Source organism: Oreochromis niloticus, linkage group LG20, assembly GCF_001858045.2.
Source record: "Oreochromis niloticus isolate F11D_XX linkage group LG20, O_niloticus_UMD_NMBU, whole genome shotgun sequence".
Classification (NCBI taxonomy): domain Eukaryota; kingdom Metazoa; phylum Chordata; class Actinopteri; order Cichliformes; family Cichlidae; genus Oreochromis; species Oreochromis niloticus.
Window position 1 is genome coordinate 24,639,456 of NC_031984.2, and position 18,114 is coordinate 24,657,569.

Consider the following 18,114-nt stretch of genomic DNA (forward strand, 5'->3'; position numbering starts at 1 on the left):
TAAACGCTCGCTCATTATAGGCTGCAGTTGTGGAGGAAATGAGCAGAGCGCGTATTTATGGTTGTAAGCGCGAACATTTCACTTGCATGCCAAATAAAAATCGTTACAGCAGCTATTTTACAGTTTTGCAGCTAATCGAGGGAGCACTGTTATTATTTTTTTCACCTATCGACCATTACTGAAAGTGGAGCGACGCACTGGAAGTCTTTCTTTTGGCGTTATATTATAGCCAACGAGCGGTGACTGTACTGTGGACCCGCGCATGCGCAATCGGAGCCCCGGAGCCGCAGGAGATCAGAGCTGGTAAGCCAAATTTCAGTTCCTGAAAACCGAAAACACGAATTAAAATCAATTTTTAGAACTTTCCTCTAATTATAGAAGACAGAAGCATCTTTTAGTCACACTGGGTTTAAAAAGAAACCCGCCAGTCTGTTGTTTATTTTTTTTTTTCTCCCCTCACCGAGGTAAACCGTTTTTGGCGTCAGAGATGTAATCAAGCACAAAGCTTATCATCTTTAATATATAAATTTGATAATGGCTAGCGGATCTTTGACGTAGCCTGTTTAAATACAAATTTTAAATTTAAAGCAGTTGCGCCAAGGTTTCAAAAATACCCGGCACACTTAACGCTGTTATGAGGAGAAAATGTTGCTCATTCATTAAAGATATTGCCGGAATGGGCGATAAGGTTGCTTTTTTCATTAAATGGGATTTTCACAGGAATTGAGCCTCTGCTTTAGCACATTTTTTGCCTCAAGGATTTCAGATCCTCCGCCATTTTAACTGAAATGCTGTATTTTAGTCTCTGTCGGTGTGTGTGTGTGTGTGTGTAGACTTGGGAGCTTGCGCGTAAATATTGGTGTGTCACCATTATTCTTTTATTATTGGAAGGAATGCATGGTTTTTAAAAGTTCATTGCTGTTTTGCCTTATTGGAAATACTTTTAGAGGAAGATTTTTTTTTTTTTTTTGTAGGTTAAATTGTGTTACATTTTTAAAGTAAAATTTAAACTCTGTGCTGTACTTTGGATACATAGTATTTTATTGAATGATAAAAGCGGTGCTAATGTGGTAAATTAAAAAGATGTTTCAAGATAGCAGAAAATAACATAATAATTTAAGATTTGAATTTTGTATATGCCTCTAAATCGGACATATTCCAATAGAGAAATATATTTATTTAAAAACAACAAACAACATAAAAATGAAAGCTTAAATTGGCGGGATTCCTCTGGCGTCCATACTGTGGCACTCCCTCCTCAGGTTTTGGGTACAGTCTCCTCCATAAATCTTTAACACACAATGTTAAAGCTGTTACCCTATAACCAGACAGCATTACTTTGTGTTATTTCTCATGCTGTGTCTCCCAGTGCTCCAGCACAACACACTGGGACGCCGTCATGAGTGCCAAAGTGAACATGGAGGCTCCAGCCAAAGAACCGGACTGCACCCCTATGGATCCGTCATCTTCGTCTCCCACAGAGACAATCCTCATCTGCGGGGGTGATGGTGTGGCCAAGAAGGCTCGGCCTCAGCCCCACACCACCACTGCTCTCCTGCTACCAGGTGAACTCATATGTAAGGATGTTCACAGATACATACTCTACTAAAGCACTGTTGGGGAAAACACTGATAGTGTCTTCTGACCTCATTAGACTGAAAAACGAATTGAGAAGTGAGCCTTTAAGTAACCAGCAGTGTAATCATTTACCAGGCAAAGTGTAAGGTCATAGTTCAGAATTTACACCTGCAATGTTTAACCTCATTCACAGGCATCACATTACAAAACAAGGGTCGTTTTAATGGTTGACTTAATAACATCACATAGAAATATATACACAAAAGATGCAACTCATCTTATTAGGTCCCTGTTCACAAAGCTGTGAGTTTAAAAATCAACTCTGAGTCTTCATTTCCAGAAAACCTTCATAGACTTACTAAACGGCTTCAGATCATTCTTTCAGTAATTCAGGTCAGGCTTATCGATGAAAAATCTGCATTTGTGATTAAAAAACATCCAATGAAAATTAATGTTAATTAAAAAGTCATCTTTTCTTTTCATTGAACAAGTCATGCGCTTTAAATCTCAGTCTAATAAAATCATTAGCTGGATACATTTAAATTAAAATGTAAAAATTTACCTCTTTTACTTTAGGAGAGCAGATTCACCATGGCAACAGGTAAACAAGGAGCAGAGCCTCGTTTTAGTCCGTTTAGAAGTGCGGAAAAGAGTAATTTTATTGAGCCACGGGCCGTTCGATCATCATCATACACAATATAAATGTTCGATATGAAATATCTAACTTCTCTGTATTGACTGTGGTGATTATTTAGCCAACTTTTTATTAGATGAAGCTGGAGTTCTGATTTTTTAACCCTAATGATTGAGCTGTAACCTGACAGGGACAAAATCTAGGAGACGTCCGGGAAGATAAGAATCTGGAGAAACAGACGAGCCACACTTTACTGATGGACCTGTGAGATTAGTAACCGATACGGCAACAGACAGTCTGCCCTCAAGTCAGTTTTGGTTCAGTAAAAAAACAGTTATTGCAGCAGTTTATAACCATTACATTATTTTTCCAATAATTATTCAGTAAAAATTTAATGTACTGATGGGCTGTAAGAATTTCATTTTTCACAGAGGATTTCATTATGTCTGCCATTACTGGATAAAAGTTTTTAATTAGATTTAGAGGAAAAACTGTGCTTTAATGTTCCCCAGTGTAAGCGTTCATAATTTTATGGAATATCAGCCTTCAGTGATAGATGATGGCTCTCTTACGGCAACAGTAGAGATGTTTTACTCAGTTACTGGTTGCCTGATAGTAAGACTTTGCATGTTACCATAGACAAACATGTTTTTAGAAATGTCTCAGCTTTTCTAGAGCTGTTTACAGATATTTTAGTGTAATTCTGGGAGGGTGAGGCACTTTCAATAAGGAATACAGATTGTATCGGGACAAATTAAGCCGCTATGAGTGGATCTGGTGGAGATGAGCCGGATCCAGACCTGATCCAGTCTGATTCCATGATGCTTATCTGAGCGCATCCTTAAACGTCACTGTAAAACAACATTGAACTCAGTTTTAGTCTTTTTAGCCTCATCCTTAATCAAATATTCTCAACATCCCCAAGACCCAGCCGTGACAGTCATTTTTCCATCAGTGTGACTGATTACAGCACAACACATGATTGATAACTTAAACAGTGATTGCTGCAGCAAATGTTTAAAGTGTGGGCAAACTGACTGACAGTGTGACAGCTGCATTACTGTCCATAGAGATTCAGCTTTAGAAAGACCGAGACTATAGATTTAAATCTGAACTGACAATAAGTCTAAGATGTAATCGCTGTCTCCATCTTCATGTTGATTACTGATCGATTATAAAAGTGGTCATGTTAGGTACAGAAAACAGTGAACTAAGCATGCCCACTTCTGTGAATGAATTTGCCCCGTTGTGCAGTTTGACAGCGACTTTATGAATGAGAAATTAAACTGCATGTCAGTTCGGGCATAACGAGAGGGGAGGAGTCAGAGAGAGAAACTTGGTAACCATGGTAACTACTCAGAGTTGAAGTTACCTCTCGTTCAGGGGAAGAAAACCAGTGTTTCCTTCAATTTAGGTTTAACAAATTCAGAGTTGTTTACTAAGCCTGCTTCCTGGAATCGGGCCGGCTTATGGTTTAAGGACTGTTAAAGATGCTACATCCACTACCAGTCAAAAGTTTGGACACACCTTCTCATTACTTTAAGAACTGAAGGTCAGACAGTCCGGAAAATAGCTAAACCTTGAATGCAGTGCAGCTGCAAAAACCATCAAGCGCTACGATGAAACTGGCTAACATGAGGACCGTTCCAGGAAAGGAAGACCAAGAGTTACCTCTGCTGCTGAGGATAAATTCATCCGACCAGCCTCAGAAATCGCAAGTTAACAGCAACCCAGATTAGAGCCCAGATAAATGCCGCACAGAGTTCCAGTAGGAGACATATCTGTACATCAACTGTTCAGAGGAGACTTTGCGAATCAGGCCTTTATGGTCAAATAGCTGCTAAGAAACCAATACAAGCAAAAACAACAACAAGCAGAAGAGATTTGTTTGGGCCAAGAAACACAATTATCAAAATTAGCACAAACACATTAGACCAGTGGAAATCTGTGCTTTGGTGTCATTGTCCAAATTTAAGATCTTTGGTTCCACCCGCCGTGTCTTTGTGCGACGTAGAAAAGGTGAACAGTTGGTCTCTACATGCATGGTTCCCACCGTGAAGCATGGAGGAGGAGGTGTGATGGTGTGGGGGTGCTTTGCTGGTGACACTGTTGGGGATTTATTTAAAATTGAAGGCACACTGAACCAGCATGGCTACCACAGCATCTTGCACCAACATGCCATCCCATACGGTTTGCATTTAGTTGGACCATCATTTATTTTTAACAGGACAATGACCCCAAACACACCTCCAGGCTGTGTAAGGGCTATTTGACCAAGAAGGAGAGTGATGAGTGCTGCGCCAGATGGCCTGGCCTCCACAGTCACATGACCTAAACCCAGTCGAGATGGTTTGGGATGAGATGGACCACAGAGTGAAGGCAAAATGACCAACAAGATGCTGAGCATATCTGGGAACTTCTTCAAAACTATTGGAAAATCATTTCATGAAAATCATTGAGAGAAGGCCAAGAGTATGCAAAGCAGTAATAGAAGCAAAGGGTAGCTATTACGAAGAATCTAAAATATAAAACATGAGTTATTTCACATGTTTTTGTTTACTACATAACTCCATATGTGTTCATTCTTAGTTTTGATCCCTTCAGTGAGAATCTACAATTTAAATAGTCATGAAAATAAAGAAAAAACATTAAATAAGAAGGTGTGTTCAAACTTTTGACCGGTCGTGCATAGAGTTCACTCAGCCACTCCTCACTGCATGTGCAAATCCTGACAAATCTTCCAATGCCTGTTCATAATTATACAATAATTTTGAATGCATAATTTTTAATTCAGAGTTTCCATGTTCAATATTATCATGTTTGTTTGTGAAAACCTTTAAGTTTTGATGTGTTGGCCGGACAAAGCAACACTTTCTGAGGCGTTAGCTCTAGCTCACCAAAGCTGTGGAAGTTTTTTACTTTTTTAATTTTATTAACAAAAGAGTAAATCAGGTAATTAAAACTGTGTTTGTCCAAAATAACAACAACATCAAGAAAACAGTTTGATTGCTTCCAAAATCTCTGCTCTGTATTAGAGAAACCAAGACTGTTGTTGTCACTTAAAACTGAAATAAAAACCATAACAAAGTTTTGGGGGGAAAAAACACTTTAATGAACTGAAGTAAAAATTAAAATCAGACAGAATTTATTTCCCGACATAATCCTCCCATTTATCCGACTTGGCATTAGAAGCACATAAGCTTGTGACCCTCTCTGAGGCCGGGTCTGTGCCCCTGGGATCTTTTACAAACGTGTTAATCACTAATAACAATAATATAACACTAATAAGCAGCAGATACTGATTTCTGTTGCAGTTTCTCATGTCAGAGAAATGTGCAGTAAAACTGAGTGTGAAAACTGAGTGATGATATTAGCAGCTGTTTAACAGTTTTGTGAATCGTGCTGATAACCAAGCCTGTCTGTAAATCTATAGAAACAAACAAATACTATTTGCCTGGTTGTCACGGCGACAGAGCGCTGTTTTTCCTTTACCATTTATAGTGAGTAAAGCAGAGGACAATGAACTACATCACTTTGTGCTTTATTATTCCAAGTGCATCTTTTTCCTCAGCTCCTGCCCATCAGAAGGTGGAGGTGACTCCAGCTGTTGCAGTGGGTAACCCAGGTAAAGGAAGCAGAGCCAATGAGATGGCCACGCCTGCACTGACAGCACAGGTGGGCGGAGCTTGTAGCATTGTCCATGTCCTAGAGTTGAAGGAGGGGATGGCCATCCTGCCCAGTAGCAACCTCAAGGTAAAGTGATATTAAGCTTCGCTGTGGTTTAAAAAAAGTCATTGAAAGTTGTTTTTATTTCTTTTTTGACAAAGTCCTGAAAAACTTCTCACATGTATAAAAATCAGCTTAGAATTTTATTATTATTATTTTACATGTCTTCATTCAAGCATTTTTTATACGCCAGCAGTGAGCAAACTGAGCGCCTAACTGCTGATGTGAACAAAGTTGTAATTTAACAGTCTGCTGAGAAAGAACTTGATTTGAGTAGTTTTAAGGAGAGCACATCGACAAAGCTGAACCACCTAAAGAAAATGTGATCCTCGTTATTGCAGATTTAAAAAAGAAAAAAGGATATGCTAATCAAAATAAGAATACAAATCTTTAAAATCATCATATTTAGTTTTCTTTACTCTTTAAAGGCTGTGAGACAGAACAGACAAGAAAGCAGCAACGATAATATATATATATATATACATATATATATATATATATATGTATATGTATATTTTAAAGCAGCATACAGTTTGTAAAGACACGGACACATTTTGACAGATGGTGCACTGATGCGTGTGTGTGTGTGTGTATTTGTCTTGTAGTTCTGTGTGAGTGACTTAGGAGCTCTGAGCACACTGATCACCCCGGGCACCGCCAGCAGCACCGCTGAACCTGCAGCAGGGACTTCTGGGAGATCCACTGACGCAGAAAGAGTTCCAGACAAGCCAGGTAGACTCGTGGTTACATAAGGTCATAGTAATATCAGGCACAGACACACAAATGCTGCACTCTGGTGAATCATTTACATTTTGCACACACAAAGCAGAAAACAGTTTGGAACCGGTCACCTCCACGATAACAGATTTTTATACTACTTAGCCACATGTGTTTGTGATATTTTAACACATATTTCATAACCAAAGCAGCTTTTATACCATGTGTGATATTTCCAATCTAACAGTGAGTAAAACTAGTTGTAGTGTTACACGTGTCATGCTGCTTTAAACAGCCTGCACTTTTATTTGAAGTACTAAACAGCATGGGCTCAGTCATCTGTGTGTGTGTGTGTGTGTATTAAGCATAAATGAGTGGTAATTACATCAGCTGTAGCAGAGCTTCTCTTTACAAGTGAAGAGGTTGCAGCTGCAGATTTCTTTGTAAACATTTAAAATCCAGCTGAGAAACTTTGAAAAGTCAAAGAATATTCAATAAAGATGCAGACGGGCGTGTTTTCACCTGCAGCCCTGTCTGTGACAGATGCGTCGGCTCCTGCCGGCTCTGGGAGGGGCGTGGCCCTGGAGCCAGAGAGGTTGGTGCCGGTCAAAGCCGAAGTCCAGGTTGATCCAGGACAACAGAACCATAATCCCAGAGCTCAGAGGACCTACACAGAGGAGCTCCGCAGAGACCCCATCACTGACAAGTATGTGCCCCGCTGCTCAGCCTTTATGTTTACGCGCCTCGCTCCATGCGCATAAGCTCATCTTTCGTTCCCCGCGCCTCAGGAGGAGCGTTGGCGTGGAGAAGGTGCCGGCAGGCGGGAGAGTCTCCCTCAACCCCGATCACTTGAAACCCATGAGGAAGAGGAAAAGGAAGGAGTACCTGAGTCCATCTGAGGAAGACTCTGACATCGAGGGCACGGTGGAACCGCGTTGCTATTTCAGTTTTAAAGGCGCTTTTATGCGTGATTACCATCTCACCGTTTCCTGTTGTGTGCTTTCTTGTGTTTTCTTTTTAAGGATGAGAAAATGGATGATTCTAAAGCAGAGGGCCGACACATCAGAGGAGGTGGGAGCATTTATTTCTTGCATCAGTGGTTTTGTTGGACGCATATCATCTTTCACTGGATACTATTACTACTAAGCTGCAACACTACATCACATAAAATCACATCATCTCTATACTTCATCCAGAAGCTGTATGTCCTTCTTTATCCTTTCATTACATACCCTTTCTTGTTTCAATTTATTTGGAAAAAAAAACATGCAAGGTCGAAAATAAGAAGTACTCAGAGTGTATAGAAGACATAATGTTGGAGTTTCACAGCAGGCATTGATTTTTTAAATTCCGCTACATCTGAAATGCCATTAAATTCTCTTCTTCTGACTGTTTCCATTAGTTGTAAATTGTAATAAATTATTTTATAAATGTAATAAATGATGGTGTCTGTTTGGTGAAGGTGGAGACAGTAAGACAGAGCAGTGGACGTGGGCTCAGTACCTGGAGGAGACCAAAGCTGTTGCTGCTCCTAACAAGCTTTTCCAAGAGGTATGTACACACACACACACACACACACACACACACACACAGGATTTTAAAACTTGTTTTAAACGTAGTAGGCAATCAAATCTATTGCTTGGAGCAAAATTGAGTGTAGCACTCTCAAGAGAGGGACAAAGCCATATGTTCATAGTAAATCAAGGATGTAAAACTTATTTCACATTGTGCCCACAAGTGGGACAAATCAGTGAAACTCTCCTTTCTGTAAGTGTAAAGAACTTTAGTTACACATTTAATCTCTGAAGTATCTCAGTGTAAGAAAAAGAAGTCCAATTTCAGCAGTACGTCCCCGTTTTTCTACATGATGAAGAAAAGCTGCCGTATCAAATGAAAGAAATCTGTCAGCGCAGCTCGTTGGGCTTAAATTGTAAGAAATAAGTGCTGAGAATTACACAAAAGAAAGCTCATTGCTCAGATTGTTCCAAAACAGAAAGTGTCTGTTAATTCACAGAAACTGCTTCTTTTTTTTAAGCTGTGAGTGTACCCAGCAGAAAAAAGCATCTGTCATTAAATAGTTTACCTACTATGTAGTTATGTTGGTGTGGTATGAATGGCCATGGTCTTCATCAGTAGGATAAGTTATAAAATGTTTAAAAATACAGTTAAAAGTCCAAAATTTATGCCATTTTCCAAACCTGTCCAAGCGGCCTGGATTGGAGTCTTAGAGTCTTTGTCAGACTGATTCTGACCCCCGAGCCTTATGTTTGACACCTCTGTACTAAATGTTGGAGTTTGATTTCAAAATAATCTAAAGGTTTGTATAACAGTCATGAAAAACCAGATCTTGGAATAAAAGAGTAAAAAACATTAAGATGAAGACATAATCACTCTTATTTTATTAGTTTTTCTTGCGGTGTTCGGATGGATTCTCTGTTCTTTGCTGTCACTCAGTTTCCCCAGAAAAATCTTTTATGCAGACTTTGCTTCCATCTCCTTGTTGTACGGAAACTTTTGCTGTTGTCTCATGTTCCAGTCCCAGAGAGTGCCGACAGTGAAGAACGGCTTCAAACAGGGGATGAAGCTGGAAGGCATCGACCCGCAGCATCCGTCCATGTACTTTGTCCTCACTGTAGCCGAGGTGAGCCAGAGGACCGTCGCCGCCAGCTTCTTATTTAGGATCATTTTCATGTACTCACAGAATGCTTTGGATGCAGAATGAGTTCACTGAGGTGTCTCCTCTTCTGATATGTCATGTCAGGTCTGCGGTTACCGGCTGCGGCTCCATTTTGATGGCTACTCTGACTGTCATGACTTCTGGGTGAATGCCAACTCTCCCGACATCCACGCTGCGGGCTGGTGTGAGAGCACAGGGCACAAACTGCACACCCCCAAAGGTCAGAGGTCATACTTATTCTTACATTAAATAAATTCTTAAAAAATATTTGCCATCCCAGTGTGTGTTTTATCGACACAAGAAGTTTAGAGCGAATGGTTTCTTTTGGTGCAGATTAAGTAATGAGATCTAGTGTTTTTACTGAGCTCAGCTGAGTCTCTCCTGGCATTTTTACATTTAAAGCACACAGATGTGAAAACGATTCCTCTAAATGCTGCACTCTCTTCCAACATGTGACTCCTCTCTGTATTTCTGTGCTTCCTGCAGGCTGTAAAGAGGAGGAGTTTACTTGGACCAACTATCTGAGAATGACTAAAGCACAAGTGGCTCCCAAAGAACTTTTTGCCAGTCCCGGAAGGGTAACTGTCTCTGTGCAGTATAATATATGCTGGCTGTTTTAACCACACACACATATTGGATGAGGTGATTGATTTAGGGCAAAATTCCCAACTTCAGCCATTATAATGAAAACCTTGTTTCAAGAAATGTGCATCTGTTTTATTTGATAAGATCCTGGATAATTTGAATGTAAAAACCTAATGCATGGAGATCATAATCCCCAAATCTTGACAAGTGGCTCAACAGCGCACCAAAGAAGGTAACGCTTCCCCTGCTTTTCCAGATCGATGTGAAGTGTGGTTTCGAGATAGGAATGAAGCTGGAGGCCGTCGATCGCATGAACCCCTCCCTGATCTGTGTAGCAACCATCACCGATGTGGTGGACGACCGCTTCCTGGTTCATTTTGACAATTGGGATGACACGTATGACTACTGGTGAGTCATAGCATCTCTCTGAATGCTTTTGGGAAATGATTTAAAGGATTTCTAAAATTATACTATGATTGAGCTTTTGATATGTTCAAATAAATCTGAAGCAGTATCGGTGAGAATACAGCTAATCAGATATTTCGTGCTGTCATAGAAAAGGGTAATTATAATAAAGTTGTTCTCTATTCTGCTGGTGTAGCTGGAGGTTTGAGTTTAATCAAGAGGAGAGCAATCGGCGTTGTTAGGGCGGATTAATGATGGCTGCTGGAGTTTGCAAAAAGTTCTGAATCCTGTGGAACGAAATTCATACCTTTATTAGGACTGAACAGCTGTTTGATGCTGTGTCATAGGTGATATGTGACCATTTCAGATTATAAAATTACATTTGTGAAATGTTCATTTCAGAACATTTTAGAGAGGCAGCCTTGCTCAGAAGTAAAGATTGGCAGAGGTTCGTCTGCCTGCAAAAAAACTGGATCTACAATTGTGCAATTATCTCATCATCTACAGTTCATAATACCATCAAAAGATTCAGAGAATCTGCAGAAGTCTCTGTGTGCAAAGGACAAGGCCAAAAATCAATATTGGTTTCCCGTGATCGTCACACGTCAAGCGGCGCTGCATTAAGAACAGGCATGATTCAGCCAAAATCGCTGCACTTTTCTCAGTGTGAACGTCTAATATGTTTTCCATGTATCCGATTTTTTTTTCAGTACATATCACAGCAATTCAGACTACAGCAGCCGAGCTGCATAAGCACGGTATATTGATTAGCGTAAAGATAATGCCTCCATTAAACAAAACGTAACAGGCTGGACTTTTATCTGGCTCACTGGTTTCAGTGCATGTGCCAGTTTTCTCCCCGTACACAGCAGATGCATGCTGCTTACTTTTGTTTTCACTTCTCTCTTTTCTCGCTGCTGTGTTTTAATAAAAGTAACTGTCGTTCAATATTCAACACAGTCAGCTCAGATTGTTCACAGAGCGATGCAGAAAAAAAGTGCCGTGCAAACAATGACATGACAGCGATTCAGAGCAGTACGACAAATCCACCTTTACATCAATTGTTATGGATACAATACTACTAAACAAGTGCCTTTAGATCACTTCACCAGAGAGAAACACAAATCTTTCAGGGTTTGAAGTTTCACTTTCTTCAACAGCTAGAGGCTGATTTATTTCCTGCAGCATCATCTCTCATCAGTTAAGTCTTAATTTTCCTGTAAGCCTGCAGAAATTTCTATTGAACCTCAATTCTGCATATTGTTGTGTGTCACAACATGCAGGTGTGATGCCAGCAGTCCGTACATTCATCCTATTGGTTGGTGCCAAGAAAGGAACCTCCCACTAACACCACCCCAAGGTGAGGAATGTGATCCCTGTTAATCAGTACTTTATCCGTGCTCATTGTCGTATCATGGGTCATAAACCTCATCATGAGTTCTGCTCAGTTATTTTTTTGTACACTTGCCCTCTTTTTTTTTCTTTCATTACCGTTAAACTGAGGATGAACATGTGAGAGTTAAAAGTTAGTACCTGACATATGTATCTATGCTTAAAACTTAGAAAATCTGTTTTTTAATAAGTGATATATAAAGTCAGGCAAAACCGTGTAAGGTTTTATGGCTGTTTACGTGTGTATTAAGAGTGTTGGTGAAAGTTTTTTCCTGCACCAGATTATCCAGACCAGGGCCGGTTCTCCTGGTCTCGATACTTGGAGGAGACAGGATCCAAAGCAGTGGCTGCTGATGCCTTTAAAGTGGTGAGAACGCAGATAAAAAGTAAAGAAGCGCTAGCATTACGAACAGTAAAGTCACAGATTAATGGAAAATATGTCTAGTTTGTTTTGTTGTCAACTTGAATGTGAAATCCCATCATCCTCTGCTCCATCTCCAGCGGTCACCTCACAGCTTTCAGCCTCAGATGAAACTGGAGGCTGTGGACAAGAGAAGTCCCGGTCTCATAAGAGTGGCTACAGTTGAGGAGGTGGACACGCATCGCATTAAGGTACAACTTTGTGTGGTTCTTTTATGTTGTGAAATGATTACTTAAACCCATTTTCTTGAACAAAAATTAATTGATTGATCGTTTCCTGAAGATAAAAAGATTCCAAGAATCAGTCAAAGAGCTGGGAGCAACACAATTAAACATAGTCCCAGTATCAGCTAAAACAAGGAGTCAAGGTTTGATGACAATAAAAAAAATCAAGTTTCATCAATCATCAGAGTAAATTAGATATACATTCCTGCTCCAGTACTTTTTCCTTATGCTCAGCAGCCATGCTTCAGTAAATAAAACAATAAACAAGTCTGGAGATCAAATATCATCTCGCTGGACCACTTTTCAACCTCTCTGAGCTCCGCTTTCAAAGACCGACCATCCTGACAATCAAGCATATGATCCCTTCAATCTGACCATCAGCATCCAGATAAACCAAGGTGCTCGCACAACCTGTCTGCATTCTAACTGATGCAATGAATCAAACCTGGAAAACAAGCAGAAGATGCCAGTCTCATGGGTTAAACCATCTTGCCTCGTCAGGAACTGTTTGAAAAAGAATTTTGCAGAAGTGAAGAAGACAAACAGAGATAAAAGACTAGATCAATAAAGTGGATTGTGTGTGTGTGGATGATCGGATCAGTCATCAGAAATAGGAACACAACAACTAAGAGAAGTAAACAGAAGAAACAATAAAGTTTGTTTAATGTGTGCTTGTCAGTTTGAATAGGTCTGCAGGAATAAGACTTTCCATGTCCCGATACTGTATCATACGTCTGTGCAGTTGACTGTGGATTTCTGTGCATTTTGAGCTCGAGTGCATGTGCAGTATTTATATCTATTACAGCCCACTCTCTTCTTGTTCAGATCCATTATGATGGCTGGAGTCACGTCTATGATGAGTGGGTAGACTCAGATCACCCAGACATCCATCCAGCAGGCTGGTGCGAGGCGACCGGTCACCCGCTTAAAATCCCTCCACGGGACACCAAAATGCAGCAACCGCATGGTAGCAACCAGCCTCATGTGACTCCTTTTTCTTCACTTAAAACCGGAGGTCAAAAATTCTAAGCCTATTGGTACCTTCTATAGACTGTATATAAAAGATAGAAGTGGCCACAGTGACATCAGTATTGTGTTACAGACTGTTCTGAAACTTTATTTGATATTTTTGAAGCCAGATTTGACCGTCTTTGAACTGGAAGGCAGTGCTGCTAAGATACTGGCTAATGCTAGCACTGACAAGCTAGCTTACATAGCAAGTGTAATTCACTGTGATATTAAATGGCATGCTAACTTTACCTAACAATAAGAAAACTGGATTAACAGAAACTGTTCTTAGGTCTTTGAGTAAATCTACGTTGTCAGACATATCCATAACTTTAAGATTTAATACAAGTTAAATGGGACAAAACACAAAACGAAGGAGAAGATTATATTTATAGACAGTGTCATGTGGACATTAGTGGATCTTTTTAAGCCTCAAGGTTTGCCACTTGTTATTTACATGATTTCTTAAAGGCATAATCAATGCCGTGATTGTGAACGTCAGCCTATGAGTGTATGTGAATGTTCTCCTCTGTGTTTGCATCTATGTAGGTGTGAGGGAGCCTCCTGCTACAGGCCAGTCCACCTACACCTCCTCTGTTCCCTGTAAACCCATCAGTCAGCCCAGAACCAACAAATACAGCTTCCACAACAGGTAAATCCTCAACTCAGCTCTGTCATCATGTCATTAAATGCATGATTTTTCCAAAAACTTGGGATGATGTGTAAAACTAAATGAAAACAGAATAAAAAAGTCAAATATTTGAACTGAGAAAGTGGATCATCATTCTGAATTTGACATTATCAGTCAATGATCTGAAAAAAAGTTGGGACGGGGCCATGTTTTTGTTGACATTTTACAGTGTCCTAACTTTTTAAAAAAAGAAATGGAATTTTTTTTAGATATGGTAAAATGCACGGAAAGCAAATCTCCATCTGATGATAAAGTTGACGTTTGTCTTTCAAACAGGAAGTGTCCAACTCCAGGGTGTGACGGCTCAGGCCATGTCACCGGTCGTTTCACCGCCCATCACTGCATATCCGGCTGCCCATTGGCTGAGCGTAACCAGGGTAGGCTGAAGGCTGACCTATCAGACTCAGAGTGCAAGAGAAACCTCTTCTTTGGCCAGAGGACTAAGAAGACTCATTACCGTGGCAGGTAAAGTGGTGTCCATGTATTTGTGTGCACGTTTGTTTTTTCTCGCATTCATTTTCTGTATTTTCAGGATTGGTCGTCCTCCCAAATACAGAAAGAATCAACAGAGGGACTACCAGAGTAAGTTGCACTGTTTTGTTTTTTGTTTTCACAGCACATCACCTCAAAACAACAAATACTAATAATCTAATCAGCAGATTTGCATGTTAATTCTTTGATATGCTGTATTTGTTACTGTGAAAAGGCCGGCAGACCTTTTTTAATTCACCGGTGGACTTTTTAGATCTTCCACTGAGCCTAGCAATCTAATAGAAATGAATTAAACTTTGCTTTTTCTGCTATGATACCAAAAATTAAATGGTTTGAAAAAATTTATTGGCAGTTCCAGTTGTCAACATATTTATCTTATCTAATTGCTTAATACTTTTAGGATAATTTTACAATCATGTTGTCTTTATAAGATTCTAGATACAGTATGAAGACAGGCAACGGTTGCAACAAACATGCAGTCAGCTCATGGATCTCGTATTCCCCTCAAATTTGCATGTTTGTACAATCGTGTGTTTCATCATGTGTTTGTATGTTTCTCTGCACAGACATGTCCTCACAGGGAGTGTATCCATCACTGTTCATGTCAGCTTTGAGCAACCAATCAGACCGCACTCTGTCTTTGTGCTGGGAACAGCACTGCAAGCTGCTGCCCGGCGTTCAGGGCATTCACGCCAGCCAGGTGGCCGCATGGAGCGTCGAGGAGGTGGGAAAATGTCGTTCGCCTCCATAATTATTTACATTCTTTCTCTGACTCATACGATTACCTGAAATCCGCTGCATCTGTGCCGCAGGTCTTCAGATTTGTCCAGAATTTAATTGGCTGTGAAGAACAGGCTCGTCTCTTCAAAGAAGAGGTGAGAACATCAACTGTTTGTGGATTAATAACTGAAGGATGAATAAAGAGATGAATCATTTGTAGTCTTTACTGGTGAAGTGCAAACATGTCATTCATTACTGATGCTGTTTAGACTGTCTTGCACTCTTACATGTTTGCAGCTGTATAATATTTCTGAATGGATTTCACTGCTAGGATTTACTATAATTTGATATTTGACCAGATGAAACAAACGTTTCTCCACTTACTACCTCCACATTTGTGTCTCTCTAGATGATCGACGGAGAGGCTTTCCTGCTGCTGACCCAGACCGACATTGTGAAGATCATGAGCATTAAGCTAGGCCCCGCCCTCAAGATTTCCAACGCCATCCTCATGTTCAAGAGCACAGACGAGGGACTCAAGTGAATCCCGCCCTCACTCAGTGGCAGCGCTGTGCCGCCAATCATCATGTGCCAAATTCATTCTGTTGCAGGGAAAAAGACCCTGACCCCTTTTTCATGTGTTCGGTGTCCTGTACCCATCAGAGAGAGGGAGGAGGGAGGGGAGGGGGGTGGGGGGGTGAGGTCCGATCAGGGTAAAGAGAGAAACAGAGCTGAGATTAGAAGATTCAGGTTGATTAGAAAATATGAATACTTTTGGAGAGTAATGGAGGACTGTCATCAAAATCTTTGGAGGGTGGATGTGAGGATGGAGCAGATGTAGGAAAACAGAAACTGATGGGTTTGGTTCAGTGTCAGGGTTCAACCTCATCCCCAATACCCTTAAAAAAAAATCGCTTGGCCACAGTACGTCTGTGTGTGCTGTGCTAAATCTCAACATTTCAACCCACGTACTTTATACTGAATTTGAATTATAAGCCAGCAGGAACGGCTGGAAACCCCGCAGATGTATTTCTCTGCCTACCAAAACGCACTTTACATCCATGTCTCTCTGCGGGTAACTTTTTTACTATTTGAACATAAAATGTTATAATTTTATAAATAACATATCCTTTTAAGCTATTGTGAGAAATGTTATCACGGTGTGAATTATTAAGCCAAAAATGTGTTTGTTCAGTTTCGTTTTAGGTCTCGGCGACTTTTAAACACCGACTACCAAATTCGAATCAGTTCATGCTTGAACTTCCAAATTTAAAGACAATCCCGGAAAACCTTCAAAAGGTATCACTTCCTTGATTAAGATGGACAAAGGTGTCCATCTTAAGGTGTACAAACTTATGGACACATGGATGGGCAGAGAGCTGCAGACACCCGCTGCTGTCAGTGGTGTGAAGGGGGAAAAAATAGGTGATGTCATGTAACAGATGTTTGTTAAACAGACATACTGTTTTATTTGTTTTCCCGTACAAGGTAGATTAACATCCACTTCCTGCCTACACCAGTGCAGCTGATATAAGTACTGGTGCTGTACTTTTACTTCCTAAGTTAGAATCGTTCCTATTGATGTACCAGGATAGTTAAAACCTCCAAGGAGGTCAACTTACCTTAAAAAGAAGTTCACACGTGGCCAGATGTGATGAGAACTCTACCTGCATTGTGACAAAACCCATCAGTTTGCAATGTCTGACGAGTAAAAGTGAAAGAACGTGTATCAAGGTTGAAAAGAAAACATCCTGAAATACTGTATGAACTAATGGAAATGAAGGAAAATAAAAAAAAGTTGGGTAAAAGACGAGAAAGCGTTCCACATAAAAAAGTAAGTAAAAGGATTTTGATGCAGTAAGTGAGGCTGGTCTGTGAGGCTCTTATAGGCTTCACGTTTTGTGCAATAAAGAAGCTGATACAGAAGTGCTGTATTCAGCAACAGTTAATATTACAGTTCCTTATATATTAGACAAATTGTTGCACTGTAATGTTTAAAAAAGGAAATCAAATGAGCTGCTTTGTTCAGACTGTTTAGATTTGTGATTGAGTCGCAGAGAAAGCCTTTGCTCATTTCACTGATTATTCCTGAGTATTAGTTCTTTACGTTCACTGCCTCAAAATTCCGCGTGCTGCACCGATAATGTGAGCGCTCGAGTGAAGGACGAGATGTAACTTTTAAAACGTCGACCCTCAGCTCTCGAATCCGAGGCAGAGAAAACAAACGACAGTGTTTGAATTTTTATCTCTATATGCAAAACGTCTGAAATTATTTTTTAGCTGTTATAAATAGATGAAACGGACTCTTTGCATTGGGATTTTAGCACAACTGTGAAATTCAAATGGATTTTACACATGGATATTCCCACACTCGGTCACTAGAGAGTGCAAAACATCCACCTTTTGCACTATAAACACATATTTGGTATCTAGCCAATGGAGCGCTCTTGCAGTTTACATGTGAAGGAAGCTCCGGGCGAACTGTGTTCTCAGAAATGTTTACATTTGATGTCAGGGTTTGTTTAAAACACTGTATGGAGTTGATATTGTGAGACGAAAGCTGAATGTTTTAAGGGCTCCTGGAATCTTAAATATTACTTCTTTGTGTGTCTCTCTGGTGGGATTTGTGTGCGTGTGTGTGCGTGTCAAGATAATCTTGGGTCACAAACGTCATTTAAACCATATGAATTAATAAACATCCACAGCTGTCTTGTCTGATTAATGTCTCCGCCTCTTGCCTCCTGCTACGGATGATAAATACTGCATTTCCTGTGTGTGTGCAGGTATTCTGTGTGCACAGTACTGACTATAAACTGACTATGCTTACAGGCGCATCCCCCTGTT

General features: G+C 40.2%; 1 protein-coding gene across 5 annotated transcripts; it reads left to right on the plus strand.

The window, feature by feature from the left end:
- Window positions 1-43: 43 nt before the first annotated feature.
- l3mbtl1 (L3MBTL histone methyl-lysine binding protein 1) lies at window positions 44-17,988 on the plus strand. 5 transcript variants are annotated; one of them, XM_005478323.4, is made up of 22 exons: window positions 44-303; window positions 1,370-1,577; window positions 5,784-5,965; window positions 6,544-6,670; window positions 7,184-7,361; window positions 7,444-7,579; window positions 7,678-7,726; window positions 8,118-8,206; window positions 9,192-9,296; window positions 9,417-9,552; window positions 9,819-9,910; window positions 10,174-10,325; window positions 11,606-11,682; window positions 11,996-12,081; window positions 12,216-12,326; window positions 13,185-13,374; window positions 13,917-14,019; window positions 14,335-14,523; window positions 14,591-14,640; window positions 15,117-15,274; window positions 15,363-15,425; window positions 15,680-17,988. In XM_005478323.4, exons 2-22 carry the CDS (start codon window positions 1,400-1,402, stop codon window positions 15,812-15,814), a joined length of 2,586 nt encoding a protein of 861 aa, XP_005478380.1. In that variant the 5' UTR covers window positions 44-303; window positions 1,370-1,399; the 3' UTR covers window positions 15,815-17,988. The 5 variants fall into 5 exon arrangements, with proteins under 5 accessions (XP_005478380.1, XP_005478383.1, XP_005478385.1 ...); XM_005478326.4 differs by having other exon boundaries at window positions 14,615-14,640; XM_005478328.4 differs by having other exon boundaries at window positions 13,185-13,326.
- Window positions 17,989-18,114: the final 126 nt, after the last annotated feature.

Excerpts from the sequence above, each read along its gene's own strand:
- l3mbtl1 (XM_005478323.4), top strand. The coding sequence starts at position 1,400 with ATGAGTGCCAAAGTGAACATGGAGGCTCCAGCCAAAGAACCGGACTGC. Across the intron at positions 6,671-7,183 it reads AAGAGTTCCAGACAAGCCAG|CCCTGTCTGTGACAGATGCG; the intron begins GTAGACTCGTGG and ends TTTCACCTGCAG. Across the intron at positions 9,297-9,416 it reads TTGTCCTCACTGTAGCCGAG|GTCTGCGGTTACCGGCTGCG; the intron begins GTGAGCCAGAGG and ends ATGTCATGTCAG.